This window comes from Aythya marila, assembly GCF_965140915.1.
Source record: "Aythya marila genome assembly, chromosome: 15".
Lineage (NCBI taxonomy): Eukaryota > Metazoa > Chordata > Aves > Anseriformes > Anatidae > Aythya > Aythya marila.
Genome location: NC_139056.1, coordinates 8,085,033 through 8,099,357, shown reverse-complemented (window position 1 = coordinate 8,099,357; position 14,325 = coordinate 8,085,033). Strand labels below are relative to the sequence as shown.

General features: G+C 40.1%; 1 protein-coding gene across 6 annotated transcripts in view; it reads left to right on the top strand.

Annotated features, from left to right (window-relative positions):
• The first annotated feature begins 2,084 nt into the window (after positions 1-2,084).
• The window catches only part of MARF1 (meiosis regulator and mRNA stability factor 1), a 32,482-nt gene continuing 20,241 nt past the window's right edge, over positions 2,085-14,325 (top strand). For 3 of the 6 annotated variants that reach the window (XR_014318526.1, XR_014318528.1, XM_082772446.1), the window contains exons 1-13: positions 2,086-2,439; positions 3,944-4,609; positions 5,586-5,760; positions 6,393-6,619; positions 7,529-7,646; positions 8,357-8,529; positions 9,292-9,726; positions 10,189-10,355; positions 10,452-10,613; positions 11,286-11,475; positions 12,186-12,364; positions 13,315-13,395; positions 13,697-13,933. Coding sequence is in view for 2 of the 6 variants with exons in the window: in XM_082772446.1 (XP_082628572.1) it covers positions 2,293-2,439; positions 3,944-4,609; positions 5,586-5,760; positions 6,393-6,619; positions 7,529-7,646; positions 8,357-8,529; positions 9,292-9,726; positions 10,189-10,355; positions 10,452-10,613; positions 11,286-11,475; positions 12,186-12,364; positions 13,315-13,395; positions 13,697-13,933 (2,957 nt within the window). In the remaining 4 variants the exon portion in view is untranslated. Of the gene's footprint in view, positions 2,440-3,929; positions 4,610-5,585; positions 5,761-6,392; positions 6,620-7,528; positions 7,647-8,356; positions 8,530-9,291; positions 9,727-10,188; positions 10,356-10,451; positions 10,614-11,285; positions 11,476-12,185; positions 12,365-13,314; positions 13,396-13,696; positions 13,934-14,325 lie in introns of all 6 variants that reach the window. The other 3 variants (XR_014318527.1, XM_082772447.1, XR_014318529.1) reach the window with 3 other exon arrangements.

Sequence of the window (14,325 nt, the reverse complement as noted above, 5' to 3'; positions counted from 1 at the left end):
AGTACAGAAGGTTCAGATACTTGGGTTACAATAAACAAATTGACACCTAACTGCTGTCCGCAGGGTTTGGACTATACTTTCTAATCGACTAAAACTATCTGTCCTTTGCAGCCTACCGATATTTTTTTGCATCTGCATGAAAAAGATGTAAGTGAATGCCAAAATTTGGCACAAAGTGTTAAAAAATGGTTATCTCTAAGCATGCAGCTTGACTCTTGTACTTCCTCACGTGCTGCCAGCAGGGCGAGGCTCTCCCAGGGCTGCGGGCACCTCGGTACAAGAACATCGAGGCCCTGGAACAAGTCCAGAGCAGGGCTACGAAGCTGGTGAAGGGCCTGGAGCACAAGTCCTGTGAGGAGCGGCTGAGGGAGCTGGGGGGGGTTGGTCTGGAGAAGAGGCGGCTCAGGGCAGACCTCATTGCTCTCTGCAACTGCTTGGAAGGAAGGTGTGGGGATCTGGGGGTCGGCCTCTTCTCACGGGTAACCAGTGATAGGACCAGAGGGAATGGCCTCAAGTTGCGCCAGGGGAGGTTCAGGCTGGAAATGAGGAGACATTGCTGCTCAGAAGAGCAGTCAGGCGTTGGGACGGGCTGCCCGGGGATGTGGTGGTGTCACCGTCCCTGGGGGTGTTCAAGGAAAGGTTGGACGTGGTGCTTGGGGCCATGGTTTAGTGGGTGACGTCGGTGGTAGGGTGATGGTTGCACCAGACGATCTCGCAGCTCTTTTCCAACCCTAACGACTCTCGGATTCTGTCAGGGGCAGCCCCTGGGGCCCGCCCCGCCCCGTTTAAAGCCCGCCCCGCCCCGTTTAAAGCCCGCCCCGGCCTAGCGCGGCCCGGCGGGAGGGGAGGGGGGAGCGGTGCGTCACGACACGACAGTGGTGCTGTGCGGCAGGGCGCTGCTTTCCGGCGCTCGGCGGCGGCGGGGTGGGGGGCGGCCAACAAAGGGGCGGGCGGCGGCGCCATGTGAGGGCCGGGGGCGGCTCAGGTGAGGCCGGGCGGGGGAAAAGGGGACGGGGAGGAACGGCCCCGCCGCTCCCGTGCGCTGGGGGCTGCCCGCGGCGGTGGGGAGGCCTCGGCGGAACGGCGCGGCCCGGTGGGGACGGGAACGGGGCCCTGGCGGGCGGCAGCCGCCCCCGCTCCGTGTGGGGCCGCCCAACGGCCTGGGGGTGCTGAGGGGACGGCGGCCGTTTGCCCGCGGGGCGTTCGGGCCGGGGGCGGGCATGGCAAGCTGACATAAAGCCTGGGTTTTGGGGTGTTTTTGTTTCCTTGTTGTCGCTTTATTTTGTAAACAGAACGGCTCGGCTGCGTGTCACAAGGCGTTTTTGGAAGTAGCCTCCTCTAGGCTCGTGGAGTCTTTTGACTTAATATTTTATACAACATAATGTACAAAATAACTTGAAGCATAACTTACACTTCGTGTGAATAAACACGTCTACTTTATAAAAACGTCAAACTTGTTTTTCTGCTTAAAAACAACGTTAGAGGCAAACTTGGTCTTAAAGATGACTTTAATGTTATGGAATGTATTCCCCGGCTGTTGTGTTCAACAGTAAATTCAAAGAACTGCATGAGTGTAGTTTAATCAATGCAGCACATAGCTGGAGGGCGAGAAGGCTTCATTGCTAATCCTGATTTTTATGGTGGAGTGTGGCTGGGCCTTGAACAAATGGTTTTGGTTGTTTGTGGTTCCATAAAGGGAAATTGATGTGGTGTGCCATGGAACAGGTTGAGGATTAGAAGAAGTGTTTGTAAATAATTCTAATGATTTTAAAACTGTGTAAATACTAAATGCTATGTGCTTAATATAGGTGTAGGTAGTTTTGTAAGCCCATTGAAAAACAATAAATATACACACCAGTTTCTATAGCTGGGTTCAGTTATGCCTATTTTATATTCACTGATAAGCTGTTCTTGAAAACTCACCCTAGCTCCTCTTTCTAGGAGAGTGCAATGAAGGTTTCTAGGAATGATTTCCGGGACTTGGTAGATAATGCCATGGGCACAAACAGCAGTCGTTTCAGACAGCTTTACCTGTACTGCAGAGCACAAGGAGTATTTCTGCAGTAAACAGGAAGGCTGATGTAGCCAGTCACAGCTGTGTCTGTTACATAATTAAATTTGACATAAATAATGTAGGATTAGTGATCTAGTAGCAGTGGAATTTGTAAGACCACCATGGTTTTGTCTTTCTTACCTTAAAATTATTTTAAAGCGTACATTTTTTTCTTTAGCAGGTGGAAAGAATGAAAGGAAGGGGGGATGAAAGAATGTTGAACTATTTAGTGTGTCTGTATGATGGAAGGAAACAGGACGGAGAACCTCTGCAATAAATCTTTTGGATGGCTTCAGCGACAAGAGAATGATGTTAAACCATGGCTCTGGAAACTTTCTAATTGTTTTTCTGCTGCCGAGAAGACTTTGCCTTGCAGTGAGAAAACGGTAGGTAATTGTTTGCTTTGCCAAAAGTCTAGCTGGTACCTGGTTACAGAGCAGTATACCTAATGGCAATGCCATTGTTGGCTGAGGGGAGAGGGAGGAGACAGCACTTACTGTGCAAAGTACAAAGTCTGCCTGGGAATTTAAGGTCTCTAGTTGTGTTGAGAGTGCTCTCATCAATATCAGTGACAGTATGAATGCTGTTTTGCTTGCCAGGCTCTGCTCTGCACCTGTGTGTTTGGAGTAATTCAACTGATTGCTTTAGAAAGTGTATAGGACAGCTTTTTGAAAGTGCTCTGAAGCTGTTGCTGAAGAGTAGAGTAGGAAGCTACTCTCCATGCTTCCAGGTTTTCTCAATAGTTGGGAGATAACTTGTTTTCTGAATTGAGTATATATTAGTTACAGTAATGGTAGATATGCCCTTAATAAAGGTCCAATTATTCCTTGTTTGTTTTCTTCTAATGTTTCAGTTCTGTAGCTATGTATGACTGTGTACGTTTAAGATGTAGAGTGCTAAGGAATAGAAGAAATGGTGAACACAGTGACTTGCTTGAGCAAGCAAGCTCCAACAGTTAATTAGTTTTCATTCATCTGTGTTCAATCTTCTGGTTAAAAGATACAGGGGAAGCTGTGAACATATACCTTGGGTTGGTCTTTTTGTGCCTAGGGAGTTAGGAGGGGAGCTGCTGTAAGTTCTGGAGCTCAGTGTGTAAGGCAGTTCCAGATGGGTTTTTGGCTGTGTCTTGTTGCATAAGATAAAGCATCAGGTAAAGAGTAATGGTTTTGAACTTGGGTAATCAATTATTCATTGCTGTGTAGTAGGCAATGCATTAAGTTCAATTTGGAAAGCGAAGTAGTGGTCTGAAGCTTTGGAACAGAGCTGTGTGCAGGTTTGCTATACTGACCTCGGTGTTCTGGTGCTTCTCATAACCTTGCTGCTTGGTTGTCACTGCTGCTTTTCTGTCTGTACCTCTTGATATCTTGAGGTAGGCAAAAGAACTTAAATAGCCATTGTGATAATTCAGTCTTCTGTCTTCTTAGCTTACCTTTCTCAAATAACATCTAATTTTCTGAAATCTTAATCTTTTAAAGCATAACTTTCAAATCTTTAATACTGTTCTCTAGTCTTTATTCAAAGGAAAAGATGTTTACTTACATATCTCCGCATGGCTTTTTCTTGCTTTATATTTCACCCATTTGGGTTTGCTTTATTTGCTTTGCAGTTGAAGGGAATCTCTTAGACTTAGCCTAACACTTTCTTCCTTTTCAAATTCTGTTTTTACAGATTTTAATTGGTTTGTTGTTTCTGAAACCCATTAGTACCAGTATATCTCAGGCTGGCATGTATTAAAGGAAACATGCCAATTGTTCATGCTTAGCCAGTGAGGCAGAGATAACACTTTTCAAAATGGTATTGTCAAATTGCATGTTTAAAAATATACATATGATAGTGTAAAATTGTTAGCTTATTAATGTTTCTGAATGTAACGTAGCCTTCATTTTCCAGAAAGATTACATGGAGAACAAGAAAGCTGCTGTAGAATTGAAGGATGCTTCATCTCATAATGCTGGCTCTAAGCTGTTTCCAGCAGTACCGCTTCCTGATGTCCATCCTCTTCAGCAACAGCAAATACAGCTTTCACCTGGCCCGAAAGTAAGCTGCTGTGCTCATGGCTCTGACTCTCCTTGTACTCCACAGATGCATTGTGGTGGTGGTGGTGGTAATGTCATTCACCCTGGCACGATATTAGACTCAAAAAGCACTGGGACGATTACCTGTCAAGTAGGGTCAGGATTTGCTTTCCAGCCTGCATCTTCACTGAAGAACCCTCCAGCTAGAAGCAATTTGGCAGGCATTGCCAGCGAGTTCCCTGGCATGTGCATAGAAAACAATGTATCCTCCTGTCAACATCTGCCCTGTTGTGGAAAACTTCATTTCCAGTCCTGTCATGGTAACATGCACAAACTCCATCAGTTCCCAGCCCTTCAGAGCTGCACATCTTCAGGCTACTTTCCTTGTTCTGAATTCACAAGTGGGGCTACAGGCCACTTGGACGAGCATATTGCACAGTCGGAGCTAACATCACGTGTGTGTGCCAACCCTTTGCACCTAAATGTGGCACCTTCAGTTTGTTTAAAGGGCTCTCACTACTGCAGTGACTGCTTGAATCAGGTTTGTATGCATCGCGTTTCTTGCTCATTAAGTGTGCTATATGGTAAATGTTGAAGGAGTAAGTGTTAACTTGAGCAAAACACCAGCTTCTGTTGGTTTGTCTGCATTCACCTAGTTCGTGACGCGTAGGCCAAACGTAGCAGATTGCTCAGAGGTGCTTTCTTCTGAGGCAATGTTCAGCTTAACAGCAAGACAAGACTACCAGTGGTTAGCTTACAGTGGATCTTTAATGTACTCAAACAGGATTTTGACGGGATTTTAAAGACAATTCTCTCCTTGACAGCTCAGAATAAAATGTTCTGTAGCAGTGAATCAAAAAAGGCTAGGTAATGTTTAACATGTACATTTGTGTACTGATCAGTAAATGATCAGTAAAGGTCCATTTGAAACTCAGGTGAAATGTCTGAAGCTACAATGGTATTCTTGTTTTGGTTGAATCTTAGTTCTATCTTCCTAACTTGTTATTTGTACTCCAGTACTGTCTTGGTACACCTTAGAACTTGAATTTTAATAGGAAATTGAAGTGAAATAATACACTGGGCTTTGGAAGATTCGTTACTTCCAAGCATGAGTTTCCAATACAGAAATGTTTTCAGTAAACTAAGTGGTGAAGTCAGTATGTTTTGAAGCATAAATGCTATTTTTGGTGGGAGGGTGAGAATTCAGCCTTGTACTCTTAAATGTGCTGATGTCACATGGTAGGTGTTCTTAATATATGTCAGGACTTTCTGAAGATGGCATATCTTCATGTGCAGAGTTAAATAAGGGTCCTTCTTTCTATTTGGGACTATAGAGCTAAGTATACTAGAAAGGACTTAAATCTAGGAGAATATTTTGTACAGCTGTTAATTAACTTTCTAGAGTACATTTGAACTTGCGTTCATTGCAGATGGGAAATTGAGTGTTTCAAGCCTGGTATAGTATGTGTTCATATTGTATACTAAATGAACATGTATTTTAAAAATTGTCCCGACAGCCAAACAGAAACAGCCTAGTTGATGCTGCTAAAATCTGGCCAAATATTCCTCCTCCAAGTACACAGACAGCACCTGTTTCTATCCCAATATGTAATGGCTGTGGAACCAAAGGAACAGGAACTGAGAGGAGTTTGCTACTGGCAAGCAGCCTTGGCACATCACCACAGAAATATGGTAAAACACATTTGTTAGAAACTTGCACTTAGTGGATGTCCTCCTTAAGTACTGTTGCATATCAAGTTCTCTTAAACTGCACTGTTCTCTGGAAACTTCTATAAAGTCGCAGAAGACTAAACAGTTTAACCTCTGTGTCCATTTCTATAGGACACCTCTGTTACATACTACCTTAATTTTTCTGTACTCACTGACACTACTAGTCATCTCAGCTGGTTTTGTTTAGATTCTTTTTCTAATGCACACTGTACACTTGAACAGCTTTAATGTTTCATTTTTTTATTGATATAGCCCTCAGTCTTCATTGCACATGCCACCTCAGTATATGATACCTTTTCTAAACATGTTACTTAGTTACTTCAGAGTTAAAAGTAAAGTTGCGGTTGCCTTGCATCTTTATTCTAACTTAACACTGATTAAATTCATGTTTACTATGGATTTGAGCTATAAGGTCTCTCCTTTGAAGTGAAACTGGAAAGATGCACAACTATATAAGAAGAATGAATTTGCATTCCTAGGCATGCTGTTCTCTAAAACATGGAGCTTCTGATTTTTATTATAAGTTCATAGTATGCAAACTAGAATACTTCTGGTATTTGGGGATTAAAATGAGCTGTGTTACACCTGTACAGGGTCTCCAGAAGTTGCAGTAACAGGACAAGTTCTGGAAAACTTGCCCCCTATTGGAGTCTTCTGGGATATTGAAAACTGTTCAGTTCCCACTGGCCGTTCGGCTGTAGCGGTTGTACAGAGAATTCGGGAAAAGTTTTTTAAAGGTCACAGAGAGGCAGAATTCATTTGTGTGTGTGACATAAGCAAAGAAAATAAAGAAGTTATTCAGGAGCTGAACAACTGCCAGGTATGAAAACAGCATTTACCTAGCGTGCTTGCTTGAGGATAAGTACTCTACAGATTGTGACTTCTGTTTACTAAAAGCTTTTATTTTGACTTTTTGTAAATGCATAGTCTTATAATTACCTTGTAGGTGCTGTTTAATGCTAAACTTTCTTGGTACGCTACTTAAAATTGAAACTGCATTCTGTTATATGTAGATTACCCTTTTAGCTTAGCTCTCAGATAATTTTGATTTCATTCAGTAATAAGCAGATGCTTCTAGTAGTATCCTTGAAATAAGTGATTACAGCATTAACTTAGAGAACATGATGCTTTACCTCTTGTTTGTGAATGTTTTGCTCACTAGTGTTTTTGCAAAGTAGTGGTATTGTGACACCTTCAACAACTTGTTTTTTCCATCAATACTATTTCTTGGTATCTTTGACTTTTTTGTGTGCAGGTTCTCACACAATTTCCCTTCCTGCTCCTGAACTTGTAGATATGCTAGCAAATTATTTGTTATTGGATAGTTAGTCTGAAGCTATAAGAAACTGCCAGCCCGTTGTTTGTAATTACCTGCTTACATGAAGCTTAAAATGAAGTAATGACAGTTCTTGCTATGTTTGTCACATCTGTATTTCAAATGATGGCTTGTAGAATGTTTTCACAGTAGTGGCTTATACTCTTAAAGAATGCAAAACTTGAAAATTGTGATCTCTACACAGAATGCTGTCATCCATAAGACACTGAGCAATTAGCTGTCCAGTTCATTGCTCTTTAGAGTGGTTTGGTATCCACATGCTGTACTTCATGCATGTGTGCATTGTATTGTCTGAATAGAAACTGCAAGGGATAGCTTGTATCTGTTATTCTTGAACAACATTTAAGCTAGGATGTTTGAACAATTGTGTAGAATCTCTCTACATTTCTGTAGGTGACTGTTGCGCACATCAATGCTACAGCAAAGAATGCTGCTGATGACAAACTCAGACAGAGTCTTAGGAGGTTTGCTGATACACACACAGCACCTGCCACTGTGGTTCTTGTGTCAAGTAAGTGGTCCTTCTGTGGTACAGAACACTTCTTCTCTTCAGTAGTACTTCTGCATGTAAATACTTCCATATTTTGCTTTTTAAGAATTATGTTTAGAATCAGCTTTAACTGACCTGTTTAATTAAGAAATCATAATTTTGTTGACAGCTAGAGAAAAGTAGGCGCAGAAAGATGAGACTTTTTAGTTAAATCATTGCAATCTGTTGGCCTGTTAAGTGTTACTAGCTATACTTATTATGCTGTCTGTTAGACAGCTTCAATAGGAACCTTAATAAAGTAACTGAGTCTTCCTTATGGATATCTTTCAGGAATGAGTTTTGAGACAAATATTAAATATTTGTCTTCTTGTAGCAGCATACTACACAGGTAAACATGTAAAGCACTCAACTACTAAATTGCTGTGTGCAGTTGCCTTGGGTTTCTCGCTAAAGCTGTAATCCCTGTTAAGCTAAATGTTTTCTTGTTACAAAAGTATACAGTAGCAGTCAAATGCCTTGCAGGCTGCTCCAAGTTGCTATTAAAAGGAAGTACCTTTCTGAGACCAAGTGGTAACTACTGATTTAAATCTGTTGAAGTCTTGTTGCTGTTAGTGCTATTTCATTGGAAACTTTCAGTAATAAATAAAATCTGACAAGTGAGCTCTGGAGCATTGCATGTTTAATCCATGATTTTTACTTTTTCCCCATGTGTTCATTCTGCCTTACTGCAGCGGATGTAAATTTTGCTTTGGAACTCAGTGACCTGAGACATCGACATGGTTTTCGGATAATTTTGGTACATAAAAACCAAGCCTCAGAAGCACTCTTACATCATGCTCATGAACTTATTTGTTTTGAAGAATTTATTTCAGATTTGCCCCCAAGGTTACCACTGAAAATGCCGGTAAGGTTTCAAATTCTTAATTCAGTGAACGTTTCCAAGTGTCAAAGCCCTCTTTTTCTGATTTTTGGGGAAAGCAGTGCTATTTTTATGGTGGGACATAAAGTCCGCTACAGATTTGGCCATGGTCTGTATTCTAGTTACTGCTGTGTGAATATGTGCTTTTTGCATGAAGACAAAGAATGAAATAAAGAACCAAGTAGTTTACTAAAAAAAGTACAACAGCAAAGTCACATTCACTAAATATTTGATGAGGTAATGTATATTACATGAGTTTCTTTCACTGGCAGAAAGTAGGATAAGAACTTAGCTGTGCATTAAGACAGCTTTGTCATGCTCTCCTAACAAAGAAGCTGGTTTTAAGTAACAGCCTACCATGTTTTAACTCTGGATGGTGCTCTCTGGATTTGCTGTGCTGTCTCTGCACAGCACTGAGCCTTTTCTTCAGAAGAACTTCCTTAACTATGTGTTCACATGCATCTGCGTGATACATAGAATTCTTGGGCTGCAAACTGTGAGGCTTTCTTATCTGGAGAAGTAGTCAGGTATTGATCCATTGATCAGAGTGTTTGTAGTCTTTTCTGTCTTTATTTTGGAGATGGAAGTTTCAGAGCCAACCTTGGCATTAGTTTTCCCAACAAATTGAACATTGTAAAGAGAAGACTTTTGCAGGGGAGAGCTTGTTACCAGAATCAACATAAGTATTTTTCTTGAACAGCACACGGGTGTTCTGACATAAAACTAAAATCTTATTCCCTTTAACAGGCATGCCATACATTGTTGTATGTTTACAATCTGCCTACAAACAGAGACAGTAAAAGTGTCAGTAATAGACTCCGGCGCTTGTCAGACAACTGTGGAGGGAAGGTGCTGAGCATTTCTGGAAGCAGTGCAATTCTCCGTTTTTTAAATCAAGATAGTGCTGAATGTGCTCGGAAACGAATGGAAAATGAAGATGTTTTTGGCAACAGGATCATAGTGTCTTTTACTCCCAAAAACAAAGAACTTAATGAAACAAAAACCTCCAGCTTTGTTGGAACTGAAAAGGTGAAGTCTCCCAAAAAAGTTAACAAGAACACAAAGCTGTGTCTCTTCAACAAAGATGCAAGTGATCAGGCTTCTGGTACCAAAGGCGCTGCTGGGAGAGGGGTACAGATACACGGATCAATTATCAAGCCCACAAATGTTAAGAGTTTACAGGTATTGTTGTGTTCTGCCTTGTTTTGTAGTTTTTCTGTTAGTCATGTTCTGAAGATGGCTTGCTAGAGCTGTAGTTTTAACTGGTCAGTCCTAGTTAATGTATAACTGTAATGTGTAGTGTGTTCATGAGTGAGTTGTATGCTCATCTGCTTGGAAAGCATGTGTTGAGTTTGAAAGTGTTTTTGCTTTCACCGCCCTTCTTACTCAGTTTGGAAATATTGTTGGTGCTTACAGAGTCTTGGATCCTAGGTCAGTTGTAGTTTTTAAATTGGTGTTGAATTAGATTTACACAGTATAGCAAAAATACTAATAAAAATCATTGACCATTTACTGCTTTGTCACAAAAAATCAAGTATTCCTGGTTTTGAAGTGCCAATGAAAATCTAACTAAAGAAAACTTTGACTTTCTGTCATAAGGAATGTCTAGTGCTCTTTTGCTGACCTTTTTGCTGTTTTGTATAGGAGCTATGTCGGCTTGAATCAAAGACTATCAGTAGAAATACTGAAAACCAGCAAGAACACTTAAGAGAACAAATTCCGTCTCAGAATAACTCTAATGCAGTGATTCCTGTGTCTCTGGCAACCAAAAAAACTGGAACAGGAGAATCGTCTTGTAAAAGTAGTCATAAGTATGTTTAAGAATTTAGATGCTAATGTTAACTGCACTTCTTTATATGAATTCTGCAACGTAATGTGTTTTTTCTTTTTTGTGTACTTCTAAATAGAAAAGAGACCGCTGCTTCCAGGAGTATTACCAATTCCCCTGTAGATAAAAAAGATAAAGATGAAACTGTATTTCAGGTCAGCTATCCATCTGCTTTCAGTAAGTTGACAGCCTCAAGACAACTCAGTCCTTTGCTCATGTCTCAGAGTTGCTGGTCATCTCGGTAAGTGTCTGGGTCTTGTTTGGGAGGTGGAGCAGGACTGGCCAGTGCTAGGCCTTTATCTATTTTGATTCCTGATATTTTCATGTGGAGTTGCATACAGTAGACATAGTAGACATTACCAATTCATATACATGTGAAAAGAAGTTGTGATGGTGTTACATAATAGCTGACAGGGTGGATAGAAACGTAAGTTGAACTTTTATCAGAAACTTACTGTGTGGCAGTTGTTTCATGTAGACTTTGACTCTAATACTTCTGAAAAATCAGAGGTATTAGACATCTTACTCCTCTTAATTTCTGTCTTTGTTCCTTGTAGCAATTCTTCCAAGCCCTTCAAATTCTCTTAGAGGCTTAAATATCTGGCACCTGTAAACTATTAAAATAAATTGAATGAGTTTAACTTGTGTTATTAGGATGGTAGAGGAAGACCTGGGGTCACATATGTTAAGTTGGATGACTTAGAAGGTTATTCATATTATTCATCAGCCTTCTCAAAGGACGTGCTTGTCTTGCTTTGGTGTTTTGCACGTGTGAAACTTGTTTTACATGCATATATATAGCAGGAAAATGCTTTCAAAGTTCTGTATTTGTGTACTTGATCTGTGTCTTTTAATGGATTTCAACATATCAGAACTGTGCAATAACTACTTCATAAATGTTTGTTTTACCCAGGAGTATGTCTCCAAACCTTTCAAATAGATCATCTCCGCTCACGTTTAATGTAGTAAATCATACCAGCAGTACAGAATGCCCTGATCCTTTTGCAAATGGTGCAGACATTCAGATCAGCAATATAGATTACAGATTGTCCAGAAAAGAGCTGCAGCAAACTTTACAAGAAACTTTCTCAAGGCATGGCAAGGTAAAGGGTAAAACCCCTTCACTAAATCTGTCTCTTTAAATACTTCTTGTCTATGTCTTTATGGGTGCGTTTGTGGTCTAGCTTCAAGTAGGAATAGAAAGCTATCCAAATGCAACTCTTACATAATACTGCCTTGTAGAAAAGTTTTTTCCTTGGGGGGGAAAAACTCAGAAGGTCACTTGCGCTAGCTTTGTAATTTGCTTGTGGTCTCTGTAGATCTGTCAATTTGAAGCTTGTTATATGTCTCATTTTTAAGTGCTTCCCTCTGCATGAAGGGAAGAGAGATGCTCTTTGGCTACATAATCATTTTAAGCTGTAAGGCTGAATTCTTACTGTCAGATTAAAAAAGTAAAAACTGAGTTTGTTTTGAGTCTTAAGTGATCAAAACCAGGGAGAGTGACAATTGTTCTAAATAATTATACTGGGGGAGATCATTCTTATAGTGATGCTATGTGTGATCTGTAGATAACATTCTTTTGGCATCTTCTGCATGGGAAGGAGATAACTGAGTACTGTGGCCTTGCCTTGTCTACAGCTCATTACACTGGATCATTGTTTGCATTGTCCTCTTGGCTGTAGCTCATCATACTCAGTTCCCTTTTGCCTCATGTTTGTCTGCAGGCCACAGACTAATATTCTTCTGTCAGCTTGATTTGGGTTAACGTTTTGTGGTAAATGCATAAGGTGGTGTGGCTCTGTTTGACTTTCAGGTAAAAAGTGTCGAGCTTAGCCCTCATACAGACTACCAATTGAAGGCTACAGTTCAGATGGAAAATCTGCAAGAAGCAATCAGTGCTGTCAACAGTCTTCACAGATACAAAATTGGCAGTAAAAGGATCCAGGTCTCACTAGCAACGGGAGCTACTAATAAATCGCTCTCTCTCCTAAGGTGATAAATTTTGTCTCAACTGCTATAGCATGTATTTAGTAGTTGAGAGATAATTTAAAATACTGAGTAAATGAATGATAGGAAGGTAAAGTAAAAATCCATCTAATCTGATAACTGTGTTAAATGCAATTAGGCTGACAATTTTCAGTTCAGCATTTTTACATTGCTTACATTAAAGTTACCTTTAAAGAGGTTAGATCTGCTTAATGGTGTCCTTGTGTTGGACTTCCATCACCGCTTTTGTAATACTGATGATCTTCAATAACGTACTTGTAGCAGTTGAGTTGAGATTATACTTTGCATCTTTTATTTCTTCAAGAAAATGCCAACAAATGATCTCCTTAAAGAGGACGCACAGTTCAAATGCTTTTGCTCTCTTTATCTCAGTTTTCTGAAAGGAAAGTGGTAGAAGAACTAGAGTGCTAATGCTAGTGGGAATACAAATGTTTTGTTTTTCATCCCTCCTGAAAGAAAGCATTAGAAAAAAATCATCTTGTCTCAAAGCTCCCTTTGAAAATAGTGTTTGTATATATTGTATTCATCAATTCTCTTGCTACTGCATGACTTGCAACTTCATTTCCTTCTTGTGTTTCAGTTTATAGCAGTTCAAATTTCTTTTTAATGTAATGACTAGGTAACTGGTAACATTAAAACTGTAGCGCTAAAGTTAGAACTTATAGATGCTGAAAAACTTACGACCTACAAAAGATGGAACTTCTCTAAAGATGTTACTTATGTGAGTTAGCAGGAATATATTACTAACTGCACTCCACTGATCTGAAGCATGAACTTCCATAGTGCTAGGACAAAAGGGAATAGTTAGTCATGTTGTCATATTTAGGTGCATTTTATGAACTATAAACATGTCCCAAAGTAGTCCGGAGAATACATAGCTATTTCTAATACTAACAGATTAATCTTGTGCTAACATTATAAAGCTTCTCTTCTAGCTCAGAAGCAATCTCCATTCTGCAGGATGCACCTGCTTGTTGTCTGCCTGTATTCAAGTTCACAGAAATCTATGAGAAGAAGTAAGTTCTGAGTTCTTGTTCAGTGCCTCTAAGAAGAATTCAGTTTTGTGATTACTTACAGTATGTTATATAAACTAACAGGTGCTGTGCTTTGCTGTTAGATGTTGCAGTATCTTTATCCAGAACAGTGACTGTAATACTGGCCTTTGGTTAAGGGAATATGCTATTTTACTGACTTTTTTTCTTCTGTTTAGGTGAACAGATTTGTGGTTGCCTGAACAATTTGCATAGCATAGTTTCTCCAATATTCCTCTGTTATAAATATAAAATTAAGATTTATATATTTTACTTTTTCTTTTAGATTTGGGCACAAGTTAATTGTATCAGACTTGTACAAACTAACGGATACTGTGGCAATCCGTGACCAAGGAAGTGGGCGGCTGGTGTGTCTTTTGCCCAGCAGTCAAGCCCGTCAAAGCCCATTGGGATCTTCACAGTCACATGATGGTTCATCAGCAAACTGTAGTCCTATAATATTTGAAGAGTTGGAATATCACGAGCCTGTTTGTAAGCAGCATTGCCTGAATAAAGACTTTATGTAAGCTGTGCATAAAATATTACAAAATATTATAAAGTATTTGAGCAGCAGTTAACACTAATAAGTGGATTGAAGCTAGAAAAAGTTCATAGCATGTTTAGTAAATTGTTCTTACTGGGTTGAAGATTTCCTGAAGCCACATACTACATTTTTTCATCTTGTTCAACAACAGCCAGGGTATGCTAGTACTGTTGTTACTAGGTGTTCACTGGTAACTGGCTAGTATGTGTTGCTGTACTGCTACCCATTTGCTACACATCATAAGCTAATGGTAATAAAAGCATGGCCTTCTGACTTATCTTCTGAAAACTTGCTTTAGACCCCTTTTTTGAAGAATAAAAGATGGAAAATGCTTGTGACTGTATGTAGTGGCCTGGTCAGATAGGGTCTGT